A 14,678-nucleotide genomic window follows, 5' to 3' on the forward strand; every position below is an offset into this window, starting at 1 on the left:
AGTGTGACCGGACGCTGGCTGCGTCCGATCGCATTCGACCGGACACGTCCGGTCATGCTCGGGAGCTAACTGGAAACGACCGGACGCTAAGGGTCCAGCGTCCGGTCAGTTGAGTGCTGCTGCGTCCGGTCAAGTCAAATGACCGTTGGAATCAGGACACGTGGTCGTCTACGAGCGACCGAACGCTGAGGTCCAGCGTCCGGTCGGCCCGACCGTTGCCCAGTGAAGGGGTAACGGCTAGTTTAGCCCCTGGGGCTATAAATAGAAGTGGCCTTCGGCCATGGCTGGTGTGGAGCACCTTGGGGGACTTTGTGTCCATGCTTGAGAGTGCTTAGGAGCCCTCCATCACACATATACTTGATAGTGATCATCCGATTGTGTGAGTGAGCGATACTAGTGCGATTGCATCGTGAGGTTGCATCGAGTGGCACTAGGTGATCGAGTTGCAAGCCAGTGGTGCTTGTTACTCTTGGAGGTTGCCACCTCCTAGACGGCTTGGTGGTGGTCTCTGTCGAAGCGCGCAAGAAGCTTGTGCGGCGCTCTGGAAAAGTGCTTGTGAGGGGCATTGTGCTCGCCCTACGGGAGTCGCGAAGAGCAACTCTAGTAAAGCGTGTCATTGAGCTACCCTCACTCAAGGGGTTGGTTCTTGCGGCACCCGACGTGCGGGCTTAGCGGGTGATGCTAATTAGCCGCCGAACCACCAAGTGAGCGGTCGACACAATGGGGACTAGCGTGTTGGCAAACACATGAACCTCGGGAGAAAAATCATCGTGTCAACCTTATTCTTCCCATTGGTTTGCATCCCCATTACACAAGCTTGCAATTACTTTTATACATATTAAGCTTGTGTAGTTGCTCTTGTAATTAGATAGCTTGTGTAGCTTGCTAATTACCTTCTTGCTTGTGTAGCATAGAAGTAGCTCCCTTGCGTGGCTAATTTGGTTTTAGTAACCTTGTTAGTCACATTGCTTAGTTTGTGTAGCTAAGTATTTGCGCTCTCTAATTAGGCATTGGTTGCCTTGTTATTGAGCATTGCTAGTGAGTATCGTTAGCTTTGTGCTTTTGCTTACTAGCATGTGTAGGAGCTCCCTTGTTGCTTAAAGTACTAGTGGCATTGGTTTGTGTAACCGTGCTCCTAGAATTGTTTAGGAGAGCTCTAGCTAGCCTGGCACCTTTGTTGTATAATTGTTATCTTTGCAAGGTGCTAGTGAACATATATAGTGGGGTATAGTCTTGGCTAGACCGATAGTTTTAATTCCGCATTTGTATCGGTTAGCCGACACGATTAAGTTTTAGAAAAGACTATTCACCCCCCTCTAGTCGCCATCTCGACCCTTCAACGGCGTCACACCAAAATAAATCTAAAGTCTTGTACTCATCTAGCATTGTCCTTGCCATATTAATGAGTGTTCGGTTCTTCCTCTCTACTATGCCATTTTGTTGAGGGGTGTATGGAGTTGAAAACTCATGTTTAATGCCCTCATCATCAAGAAACTCCTCAACTTGAGTGTTCTTGAATTCGGTCCCATTATCACTTCTCATCTTCTTGATGGGGAGACCGAACTCCTTTTGAGTTCTTCTAACAAATGTCTTCACTTTGTCCCTAACTTGGCACTTATCATACAAGAAAAATACCTAAGTGAAATAGGAATAATCATCAACAATAACAATAATATATTTGTTACCCCCGAGGCTTAGGTAGGTGACCGGTCCAAAGAGATCCATATGAATGAGCTCCAATGGTTGAGTGGTGGTCATGATGCTCTTTGGTGAGTGAGGTACGCTGACTTGCTTTCCGGCTTGACAAGCACCACATATCCTATCTTTCTCAAAGTGAACATTTGTTAGTCCAAGGATGTGTTCATCTTTTTGAAGTTTGGCCAAGTTCCTCATCCCAACATGAGCTAGACGGCGGTGCCATAGCCAACCCATGCTAGATTTTGCCACTAAACAAGTCTCAAGATTAGCTCTGTCCTTGTTGAAATCAACTAGGTAAAGTTTATTCTTTAATCGACCCATAAAGACAATAGAGGAATCCTCTCTTCTAAAGACCTCCACACCCTTATCTGTAAAGAGACAATTGTAACCCATCTCATATAATTGTGAAATAGACAATAAATTGTAACTCAGCGAATCAACATGCAAAATATTTGTAATTGAATGCTCAAGGGTTATAGCAACTTTACCAAGACCAAGAACATCCCCCCTAGAATTGTCTCCAAAGACATTATTCTCATTTGAGTCCAACTTCGGGGAATATGATTGGAACATATTCCTTTCTCCGGTCATATAATTTGTACATCCACTATCAAGCACCCAACTTGATCCACCGGAAGAGTATGCCTGCAAAACAAATTTAGTTGCTAGATTTAGGTCCCCAACTAAACTTGGGGCCTTGCATGTTAGTCACAAGAAATTTAGGAACCCAAATAGAAGTATGCTTGTAAACATTAGTTTCCTGTCCAACATATTTGGCAACCCTTTTCCACTGCTGTTGCTTCTCAAAACAAAGCATGAAGTCAAACTTTGTTAAGGTGGTTGAGCCTTTTGTTGATATGCATACTTGTTCTTGGTGCCCCACACTAAATCTTTAGGTTTCTGCTGAACCTATTTCTTCTAGAACACCTTTTTCTTGGGCTTAGTCTGATCAGGAACAAGATTGGTGGTCTTCCCTTTTTGGCAGGGAGCAGCACTGCCGCTCTGGGGCGCGGCACTGCCGCTGTCTATGCAGACCTATCTGTACCAATCTTGTCCTTTCTCTCAAACTAGACACACTCATAGCCATTAATGATCTTTCTTCCATTTGTCTTGGCCCCTATAATGTGTCCCAGCCCATGCTTGATCGAGGGATGCCTTCCTTCTTTGAATTGAGGCTTCTTTGGTTCATCAACCTTCTTGTGACCTACTTGAGCCTTACCACTCAAGCAGCCCTTAGCAATGATCTCATTGAGCCTAGCAATCTCTTTTCTCATTGCCTCCATATTTGCAAGGTTAGTGGAATAAGCATTCAAATCAAGATTATAATATTTTCCACAACCTTGACTAGTGGAGGGAGTAGAGGCATCCTTTGCTTAGAGGGATATGAGTTGCTATCCCAAAGAAGGTTATATTGCAACTCAAGCTCTTTGTGCTTTTCATCTAAGTCACAATACTTTTTCTTGATTGCAATATTATCCTTCTTAGTTATAGCATGGTCTCCTTGCTCTTTGGCCAAGGCCTTGTGCAAAGATTCCACCTCACTTCTCTCTAATGTAAGAGCTTCCTTGTTAGCAATATAGAGATCCTCTTGTTGAATAAGAGTTTCCTCTCTGGATTCTAGCTCAGCTTAGACACTCTCTAAATCCTCCATTAATTTAGTGATGAATAATTTGATCGTAGGATCCAAGTTTTTAGTTATTTCATCAATTTCTTCATCACTAGAATCATCATCACTAGAGCTATCACTAAGATCACTACTAGAGATGTCACTAGGAGGTGGAGGAGGAGCTTTGGTTTTGGATTTTGATTTTACCTTCTTACCCTTTGCCATAAGACAAATGTGAGGGGAGTAGTAGTCATCATCGAGCATGTTGGTGAAGAGCCGTGGTGGAGAAGATGGCTTGTTGACGGCAATGGTTGCAACGTTCTCATCTTCTTCACTTGAGCTACCAATGGTTGAATCCCATTCATGCCCAATGTGTGCCTCTCCCAAATTTTTCTTGCCCTTCTTATGGTTGGCCTTGTCTTCCTCCTCTCTTTCTTGTGTTTGTGGTCCTTGATCTCATATGGGCACTTAGCAATGAAGTGCTCGGTGCTCCCACAATTGTAGCATGTTCTCTTCTTCTTGTTGGGGAACTTCCTCTTCACTACCTTGTACCCTTGCTTCTTCAACCCTTTATGGTACCTCCTCATAAAGAGAGCAACATCATCCACTTTCTCATATGATTCATCACAATTTTCACTTTCACTTGATGATGATGTGGTCTCTACTACTTCTTGTTCTTGCTTGGGTGCCTTGGGCTTGCTAGTTGAAGCTTGCTTGTTATTCTTGGATTTGCTAGTAGAGCCTTGCTTGCTTGATTTGTTGGCCTTGAGAGCTACATCTTTGGTGATCTTGATGCCATCTAGCTATGCTTGCAACTCACCAAGCTTTCTTCTTTCATTTGCTTCTTTTCTTTGCATGTCAAATGTCATGATCCTTCCAAGTACATCATTTGGAGTGAAGTACTCAAACTTCTTGTCTCTAATTAGAGTCACTACGGTCTTATTTCTAGGTGAGTAAGCTTCCAACATAATCTTGACAACCTTGTGATCATCTAGCTCCTCACAACCATATCCTCTAATCTTGCCCACCATGGCCATCAATCTATCAAACATCTCTTGTGGCCCTTCTTCATCCAAGATAACAAACCGGTTGAGCTTGGCCATCGTCAAATCAATTCTTGTATTTCTCACTTTGTCAACCCCTTCATGTGCAAGGTGCAAAGTGTACCAAATTTGCTTGGCAACATCCACACCAATCACTCTATTGTACTCATCACCATCCAAGGCACTAAGTAACACAATGGTCGCTGGACCGTTGAGGTGGATGATCCTCATTTCTTCCATGGTTGGATTCTTGGGGTCAACCAGAGGCTCAAATCCGTTGCACACCACCTCCCAAATGTCGGGATGAAGACCTATAAGATAAGCCCTCATCAAGTGCTTCCACTTGGCAAAGTTAGTCCCATCGAAATAAGGTAACTTCCCCGCGGGCGCATTGATAAAAGACTTGCGATCATGGTTAGACATAGAGGAATAATTAAAGGATACGGCTGCATATTTGTTGTCGTTGTCCTTCTTGCCCTTTCCTTTCTTGTCCCTCTTGCTATGAACTTGATAGGACTCATCATCGTCACCATCTTCGGAGCTGCTAGAGACCTCACTAGATGATGTGTTGGGAGCTTTGGCTTCTTCCTCTTTCTTCTTCCTTTCTCCTCTTCTCTTCCTTCTTTCTTCTCCCTTGAGCCTTCTAGCTTCTTTTCTTGTTTTCTTCTCATCTAGTCACTACTGCACTTTCTTCTTTTCTCTTGCTGCCCTCTTGAGCTTCCGTGCCTCCTTCTTCTTTCTCTTTTCTTCAGTGTCGGTAGGCTCAAGATGTGGAAGTGTCATGTTGCTCGCTATTGACACGCTCAGCTAGCTACTGTCAGTGTTGGTGTCGTGCAGATCAACATGCTCTGGAGCAACCTCCACGGGCTTAGTGCTAGCGGCTCCTCCCCCGGTCTCCATACTTCTCGCGGTGAAGTGATCTGAAGTAAACCAACTCCGATACCACTTGTAGGATCACTGGAGAGCTTAGAGGGGGGTGAATAGACCTGTAAAAATTTATCTCAAACAAATGTCAGTCCTAACCGCGGCACTGCCGCACTCAAAGGGCGGCACTGCCACACTCAGAGGGCGGTACTGCCGCACCTGCAGAATAGGTTAGCCCACAGTTCAAAATATGTCCAATGAAATTTAGATCGAGTAAATTTCTTAGCTTCCTACATGGTAGAGGTTCACAGATCCACAACTAGAAGTGGCTCGAACACCACACACAAGTAGATCGGGTTCAAATCCTAGAAATCACCACAAGACAAGTGAAGCACAACAAGCACAAGTGACACAATGATTTATCCCGTGGTTCAGCTCGCCACTAAAGCTTGCCTAAATCCACATTGTTGAGGGTTTTGCCACTAAGGCAAAGGGTCTATATCAACCCTACCTCGTTCTCAAGTCAAGAGAATGAACTCTTGAGATGATGGGTGATTTCACTAGCTGCAAGAGGTGGTTACAAACCTCCCAGGGCTGCCACAAGCTTGGCAAGCTCATCGGGCGACGCTCTAGCCAGCTAGGAGCAAAGCTCCAAGAGTAACAAACACAACCGCCGGCCAAAACGTGAACCAAATGCTCTTTGGAGTTGGGGAATCAGTGGATCTGCTCTCTAATTGAGTTTTGACACCTTTTTCTCTCAAGGATTGATGGGAAAATCAATTTAGAATCTTGGGAGCTTAAGGTGTGCCAATGGAGGAAGTGAGAGAGAGCTTTGGTCTGTTCTGCTCACAAAATGAACGTTGGAGAAGAAGCAGTTACCGTTGGGGAGGACAGGAATGGGTATAAATACCCCCTGTTCTCAAACAATCACTAAAGGGCGGCACTGCCGCCCTCCTAGTGCGGCACTGCCGCACTCACCACACAGCAACGAATCAGGAACTGCTTTACTAGCTGTTTGGTGGATGGATGAGGATGCTTTTGGGAAGATTTGAGCACTTGGTCACACTTTTTGAACCAGGAGGTGTGTCTCCCTTAATAGTACGGCTTTTCCTATACTCAAATTCGAAATATAAAATGAAATTAAACCTCATTTGAGCAAGGTGTCATCCACGAAAGTAATTGGGGGCTCCTCCTTTCCATGTAACATCCTCAAATATGAATTCCCTGCTTGTCATCTTAGTAAAGCTCATTAGTCCTCTAATTAGGTGGTCATCAACGCCAAAACCCATATTACGGCTTGATTGCACTTACACACGGCCACAGCCATTGCGGCCTCCTCCTCGTTGATCTCATCAACGCCGCCGACGCCGCTCATAGGGAGGTCGTGGGCAGGCAGCGTTCTTTATTGGGCCGAGCCCAGCTCGTAGAGGAGTCTATGCAACTTCTTGCCGTCATATTTCATCGGACGGTTGAGATGCTCGACTGCAGAGGAGAGTCGATTTAACCGACTGCAGAGGATCTCGTTCCCTGACTTCTCGTTCGTAGCTCCGCTATGGCACCATGTCGTTGCAGGCCGCGTATCCAAACAAGACGGTACCTTAACCATGCTAACTTTTGAATCTTGCTTGGGTTAGTTGGAGAAAAAAATAATTATTTCCACGACCCTGAAAATTAAATTTCAGTTTATCACAGCTTTTTTTCTAGATTATGGCTATTGTATTTGTACTTACATATCGCTCAACACGTAAATGCCGAGGCCATTTGAAATTTTGAGCGAGGAATGATGAAATCAATGGGAGCCTTTGGTCTTACAAGCAATGGTAGTAGGCCTCTGGATGCCCATATCATATAGGGAAAATTGGTTTCATAGCCTCGAAAGATCACCGCATCCGGAAAATACCATCAAAATTTTATCGCTCCGCAAAATACCATTGAAAGAATGCGACGTCACCTAGATATAGCATTCCGTCACCTTCAAAGCAAATGCCGTCGCGTCCGTCAAGCTCCTCCCGTTCTTCATGAGGTGAGTGTGGTCGTTGCCTCTCCTCTAGGTGGGACCCGCTCCAACTGCTGCCGCTCTAGAGGAAGAGAGCCGAGTGGTCCTCCGTGCTGGCCGCACTCGGATCCGGTGTGGGGAGCTCTGGGCAGCAGAGTGGCGGCGGGCAGGCCCTGGTGCCCGTGGCGGCGAGCTTCAGCATCTGACTGCTGCGGGTGGAATCGCGGGCTGGTGCGGCGCAGCTCCGGCGGATGCATCTTTGGCGAGCCAGGGCGAGCGTGGCGGCGCTGGAGTGCTCGGCGGCAGCATGCGAGGCAAGCACAGGCGCCAGGCTTGAGCTCCGAGCCCCCTAAGACTCCGCGCCGTTTGGGTCGTGGGGCGTGCTTGCTCGCGTCGGTGCTGGACATGAAGAAGGCCTCGACGGGCTGCTTCATCGCCGAGAACCCCGGCACGACGGTGAGCATCTTCCACGGTGCCTTGACAGCAAACGCGATTGGCCTCGTCACGTAGCGCATCAGGCCGCTGTTGAGCCCCGACGCCATGCTGGACACGGTGAGCAGCAGCTGCTTCACATACTCGTAGCCGGTGGCATGTTTTTGCTCTTCATCGCCAGCGCCGTCCACCGGCTGCTCCTCGTTGTCGTAGCCGTCTTGGTGGCTACTGCCGTGGGCGACGGCCTCCGCCGCGCCGTCATGGCTTGGGCACAAGCAGATAGTAGAGCATCTCGAGCAGGTGTGCGTTCTTGCTGACTTCAATCGCGGGGAACATGTCCACCATCTTGAACGGGCAGAGCTCCTTCATGAGCCCGGTGACCATCCCCGGGAGCAGCTCGCCGGCCTGGGGCTCGAGGATCCTACGGAGGAGGAAGAGCGGGACTTGGTTCTCGAGCATGAGCATGTCGCGGAGGATGAGGTTGTGCGCCAACTTCCTCCCGGCGAAGTCAACGAGGTGCTGCATCCTCGACGACACCCTCCGCAGAGCCTTGCCGTTGCCGTTGCCGTCGTCACCGGTCTGCTCTATCCCTCTGGAGCGGCAGCCATTGGAGTCGGTCCCACCTGAGGAGAGGCAGCGGCTGCACTCAGCTTAGGAAGGAGAAGGAGAGGAGCTTGACGGAGGCGGCGACGTTTGCACCAAACGTGACGGAATGCTATATCGAGGTGACGTTGCAGTCTTTGGATGGTATTTTATGGAGCAGCAAAGTTTTGATGGAATTTTCCGGATACGGTGATCTTTCAATGCTATGAAACTAATTTTCCCTATCATATAGGCCCAGCCCAACCGTAGTCCTCCTTGATGGGCCTTCAGAAATCTCTTTTTCGAAATCCAACCGTTAGGAATCGGGAGTCGGGACAGAGCTAGCGAGCCGTTGCTGCCTCGCTACCCCCTGCATATCCTTCCTCCCCAGCCTCCCTGCTGCCTGCCAAGAACGCAGCACACCCAAAAAGAAGAACGCGCGGGCGCGGCCACGTTCCAGAGAAGAAGACGAACATCACCCTCGAATCGTCCAACAGACTCTGAGGTTCGCTGCCACTGATTTGTGACATCTTCTTTTTCTCCCTGGGTCCCAAACATCGTCTGTGTTCAATGCATTTTCGATTAATCGTGTGCTGTGTTGATCTTTTCTTCCGTCAGGTGCTTTGATCGTCGATGGCGATGCTCCCCATCAAGCCGCTGGACGGCGCCGACGGCTACCTGCGGTGGAAGGAGTCGGTGCTCCTGCGCCTCCACAGCGTCGGCGTCGCCCACGTGCTCTCCGACGAGCCGCCGCCGGCTCCGGCACCGGCCGAGGCTGCTGGCGCGGCGGCGGCGGCCAAGAACAAGAAGTGGGCGCACGACGACGCGGTGTGCCGTGGCCACATCCTCTACGCGCTCTCTGATCGTATCTTCCCGGACTACGTAGAGCACGGCAGGGCGGTGTGGCAGGCCGTGGCGCGCACCTACGACCTGGACGCGTCGTTTGTCCTGTACCCGAGGCAGTACGAGAGGTTCCTCCACCGCTTCCGGTTCGAGGAGAAGGAGGGCGCCGCCTCGCCCTCGTTCCTGGAGCAGCTCGCGCACGCGGAGGCTCTGGTCGCCACAATGGACCCTCCGCCCTCCGACTATGCAATGGCTAGCAGGATCTGCGGCAAGCTCCCGGCGGACATGGCCACACTGATCAGGTATGGCGAGATGAGCATGGGCAGGATCTGGAAATCTGCTCTGCTCAGGGAGGAGACGCGTATTCAGTTGGAGGAGGAAAAGGAACGCCTGGGTCTGGCTGGGGCGGCTTGCGGGGAGGAGCAGCAGGAGCTCGATAGGAAGACGACTGGGCATCGCCATCGTCGCCGTTAATGTAAACGATTAGGTTCTTTACTACTTGCCATGCATCTTCACGGAGTCTTGGTGGAATTACCAATGACATTCTGCTGTGGAAGATGGAGATGGGAGTTGTACGTACTATATCATGGAAACTGTCGTCTATGCCTCCGTGGTTAGTTGCCAACCTTTTGCACGCTGCAGATTAGTGCTGCTTCTGGCAGCTGTGCTTTTTTGCTGTTTGTAACTGATACTATGCTAGAAGATGGGCTCAATCATCAGACGAGTACCATTGCATTGCCTTTGGTGAATTTGTAACAGAGTAATGCTACATCTTCCCTGCCCAAGTGCCCGTTGCCTTTCTTTGCTGTCTCATCTAACCAGTCTGAATCCCTCTCCTATGCACAGAGGATGCTTGCGGAATTATATATATTAGATTAGAGATTAGAGATTTAATACGCGTCTCCTGTAATTTTGTATACAGTTGTTACGTATGGGTTGTATGTCTCCTGTAATTTTGTTTTCCAACTGATCAGATTGCTCTTTAACCGGTCGGCATGTTCCACACCTGAGTAACAACCCGATGTAAATTTTCCCCACATCTTCAGAAAAAAAAAAAGAAACAGTTTGCCACATAATCATCCAGGTTGATGGAGAGCAAGTTACCAGAAAATCACATCAGAGAAACTTTGCAGTTGCTCAGCACAAGAGAGCTAAGGGTTTTACATTACAGTTGTTCAGGAAGTTGAAGGCGCTTATTATTTTTTCTTTCTTACATCCTTCTGCTCCTTACTGTGCAGTTTGTGTGGTACAACAACTGAGGCCAGACGCGCCTTCAAACGGTTCCTTTTTTCAGAACAGAGCAATCCCGCCTAGAAAGCCCCATAACTGCCTTCCCTGTCGCCAATACGAAGTGCAGTTCAGACTTCAGAGCACCAAGAACATGAACCGTCGATCGGCAACACCTGAGGCACTTCGATCAATGGCGATGTTCATCGAGCCTCTCGACGGCCCCGACGGCTACCTGCGGTGGAAGGAGTCGGTGCTCCTGCGCCTCCACTCCCTCGGCGTCGCGCACGTCCTCTCCGACGACCCTCCGGCTCTGCCCGCCGGCGACGTCGTCGCCTCTCGGGCGGCGGCGGCCAAGAAGTGGGCGCGCGACGACGCGGTGTGCCGGGGCCACATCCTCGCGGCGCTGTTGGACCGCCTCCTCCCCGACTACGCCCGGCACGGCACCGGCAGGGCGGTGTGGCAGGCCGTGGCGCGCACCTACGACCTGGGCGTTGCCACGCCCTCGGTCTCGTGGCAGAGGTTCCTGAACTTCCGCTTCGACGACGACGAGGACGCGTCGCTCCTGGAGCAGATCGCCCACGCGGAGGCTCTGGCCGCCACCGCGGACCACCCCCTGGTCTCAGGCAGCGCCGTGGTTCGCATGCTGTGCCAGAAGCTTCCGGAGGACGTGGGGTTCCGCGCCATGGTGGGCTCCGTCCCTGGTCGAGAAACCATGGACGCCGTCTGGGCTGTCGCTCGGGCTAAGGAGGAGTCTCGCATTCTCAAGGACCTCCAGCGAAGGCGGCAACGGTGCAACCGTGCAAGAGGATCAAGAGGGTCAGGTCTACCTGTGGAACTGCCGAAAAGCACCGGAACATGACCAAGAACCGCATGACTAGATCATGCCACGGTAATGGCAGCAACTGCGCTTGATGTTCAAAGGAACGGGGTGTGATCCGAATGTTTGTATCGTGTCTAATTAATTATTAGCTGTTACTAGTTCTTAGGCTTAATTCAGTTCTATCCTTGCTTTTGCTTTGTATATATGTTGTCGGTACTTCTGAGTTCTCCAAGGATATCATGTTCATGTCCATGTTTGTATGTTGTCGGTGCTTCAAGGATGATCTTATGTTTCGATGGAAGCTGTTACTTCTTAGAGACTGTTTATGCTAAGTATAGTTTAGGTGATTAAGGTATATAGGAGGTGTGCTTTGATAAGCTTTGTAAGTTGTTACTTTAGATAAGTTTATATATTTTATTAACTTAAAACTTTACGTGTTTATAAATCAATACTACTACATTGTAACTCTTCGCACATCTTGAGTGCCATGATATAGGTGATTGTTTATCCCATCTAAGTAACTAAGAGTATCCTACCATCTCCGGATGGAAGACAAGCACCTCGCTAATATATGTGGCGTATCAAATTCAATATGTAACCCTAGCACTGGGCACTTGTACCTTTCCACTATGAGCTGGACCAGGATCGTCGGTTAATATATCAACAAAGCAGAGACACTCCTCCCCCGATGATTACATCAAACAAATTAACTCATTATAGTATAGCCTAGGACCTTGAATGTGTTTCTTAATAAATACAAAAGAAAAAAGTTTAGATAAAAGATACAATAAGTACTAGAATTTGAACTTAACATATGGTGGGCTACCGGGGTGGAGTTGGGCCTTCTAGTTCTCATAACCTTGGACTGTACAAGGCTTTTACAAGGATGTATTCAATGTTCTTGGGGTTAGACCAGGGCCAGGGCCGAGATCCACCCCTACTAGAATCAGTAAAAGAGAATAAAACTTCATAAGATGACGAATAGTTGGATCAAAATGTCAAATCTCGAAACTCTTCACTAGAAATCTCTCTATCTCTAGGTCGAGAACCCCTTGCTCCCTCCTCCTAGACGAACACCTTTTTTATTGTTTGCTAGTGTTGAACAGGAATGCTGAAGAGGTCTTCTATGTTGGACAGGAACCGTCTAGAACTAATTGAAGCACCAACACCTCTCCAACATTAGATCCGTGACCTCACTTGAACCTCCATCCCTCATGCATAGGAGGAGAAACTGCAAGCCTGACCCGATAGACACCCAAGATTCATCGGTCTCTAAGGAACAAAGGGGCTGTTTGATTTCATTGTTGAGGCTTGTGACACCTGCTGAGCAGAAGTTGGAGTGGAGTAGTTGTTCGGATCCTAGGACAAATTGCCTTGGGTGACTGTTTAGATATGGTTTTACCTTGCATGGCAAGGCTGGCCTTGCTTGGCAAGGTGAGTCAAGCGAGTTAGTTGGGCCTACTAGACCAAAACATTTTGGAAGTAGAATCCTTCTGGATCTTACAAAGCCACCTCTCTCTTTTTCCTTTCCCATTCTAGGGTTTGTTTGGACCTAGTAGATTATGAGAATTTAGATTATAGATAGTGATTGTAAAATCTAAATTCCTAACTAAAAAATCTGGGTTGTTTGGATCCCTAAATTATTTATAGCAAGATAGTATAGGTGGTTGAGTGCATTTTACACCAATTATCTTCGTATAGTAGGGTCAAGGTGGATACTTGGATTCTCATAATATGTGGTTGGATCACAGGTATCCCTACTTATAATTTGCCTGTTTGGATCTCATTTTCCTTATCTTAAGGAGGTCCAAAGGGGCCCAGTCACACCTAGTAGTCAAATAAGTGTTGCCCCAACCATGAATTAATAAATTTAGTCATATAGGAGAATGCAAGAATTCAATCGATTAAACTATAAATATATAAATAAATATTAAATTAAAAAGCAGTATTTTTTTTTTCATTTGTCCCCTCGCTATCACCCTTCTTAGTCCATCACTCTCCATCCCATTTGTGTGTCTCTCATTCCTACTCTTCTCACTTTGACAATTGACAAACCGCAAACGTAGATCTATGGCTATCCGTGTGTCCCTTATTCCTACTCTTCTCACTTTCACGAGTGCCAAACGTATACACATGACAATAATCCAAGGTCCGATATATTGTAGATACTCCTCCAACACACATCGTTAGTCAGTTTGGAGCTACAAAACCTGCATGTACACTTGGTTTGCCTACGCCCAAGCCCATGCCACCACACGTGGACTTTGTGGCTCGCTCGCTTTCCGGTCTATGCCACGGCATATGGACTTGTGGCTCGCTTTCTATTTTTTGACCTCGCAACAGGTACATACAATAGCGACTCATTTAAGCTGAATCAATCTCCAATTAATTTTCCATATGAGATTAGTCCTTCATTGTACCTTACATTTATTACATACCTTAGAATTTATTTGATTTAAGTAAATAAGATTAAACTAAACTCAATTAAATAAATCCAACAAAGATAGCTAGCTCATTATTATTAGATCAAATTGATAGAAATAACTGCACAACAATTTGTACGTCAGGATGCAAAGCACAAATAGATTTCCTAGTAATACTTGAATTATAAGTTTGGATGGCAACTTCGCTATTATGCACGCTGGACGAAGAATCATGGACGGTACTGATGCCGGCTCACCTCAGTTCACTGGATCACTGGATGCCAGCATAGTCCGTGGGCCCGTATAGCTGCAGCCATTCGGCGAGGACCCCTCTCCGCTTCCTCCTGCGATTGCGCCCCATGTCCCGGCACAGCTGATCGCTGTACCACGTCGTGACAGCGGCAAGGCATGACTTGACGAAGAAAGCGCCGCTGCGGCGCTTGGCCCACCGCCCCCACCACTCCCGCTCCCACTCCCACTCCGCCACACTCTCCTCCATGGCCACGACGCTGGGCAGGCGCACGTCGCCGTCGAGCTGGTGCGCCACCCACTTGGCCATCATCTCGTAGGGGTATATGCTCGCCGCACTCTCCGCATAGCAGACCACTGCCATCTGTGGTACCCGAGGGTGCACGCAGTGCCTGACAGATGGCATGGCGATATATATAGTCAGGACGACGGCCATGCATGGTCAGCGCACCGGCGACGCACGAAAGTAAGCAAGCAATTTCAAAGAAAGGTGACGACAGACCTATGGAGAGGAAGCATGGTGTCAGAAGGCCAGTGTTGTCATTGAGGGTAGTGATGAAGAAGATTCGGACTTTATTGATACTAATTATGAGATAGATGATGTGGATGATGACCTATTTGTTGACAATGTTGATGTGGATGTATTGGACGACGGAGCTAGTAGGGCCATGAGAATGTACAAGTGCAAGAAAGCAACAGGCAATAGGCTAAAGGGACAAAAGTTTCAGCATGAAGAAATGGCCGATGATGAAGACCTGTCAACATATGATGAAGGGCTTCAGTTGCCAGATTCAGATGGTGAAGAGCCAAACAACAAGAGGTTCAAGGCCTTAGGGAAGAGGATTTGGGCAATCCATCATTCAGAATAGGCTAGACATTTGCAATAGTTGAG

General features: G+C 48.1%; 2 protein-coding genes across 2 annotated transcripts; both read left to right on the forward strand.

The window, feature by feature from the left end:
• Positions 1-8,633: 8,633 nt before the first annotated feature.
• LOC136473386 (uncharacterized) lies at positions 8,634-9,765 on the forward strand. The gene is made up of 2 exons (XM_066471037.1): positions 8,634-8,726; positions 8,840-9,765. The coding sequence occupies exon 2, from the start codon at positions 8,855-8,857 to the stop codon at positions 9,536-9,538; it is 684 nt and encodes a 227-aa protein (XP_066327134.1). The 5' UTR covers positions 8,634-8,726; positions 8,840-8,854; the 3' UTR covers positions 9,539-9,765.
• A 682-nt stretch (positions 9,766-10,447) lies between these two features.
• Positions 10,448-11,451, forward strand: LOC136473387 (uncharacterized). Its single transcript, XM_066471038.1, has one exon. It carries the CDS (start codon positions 10,485-10,487, stop codon positions 11,151-11,153), a length of 669 nt encoding a protein of 222 aa, XP_066327135.1. The 5' UTR covers positions 10,448-10,484; the 3' UTR covers positions 11,154-11,451.
• The last annotated feature ends 3,227 nt before the right edge of the window (positions 11,452-14,678 follow it).

The sequence above is a fragment of the Miscanthus floridulus genome, chromosome 8, assembly GCF_019320115.1.
Source record: "Miscanthus floridulus cultivar M001 chromosome 8, ASM1932011v1, whole genome shotgun sequence".
Classification (NCBI taxonomy): Eukaryota; Viridiplantae; Streptophyta; class Magnoliopsida; order Poales; family Poaceae; genus Miscanthus; species Miscanthus floridulus.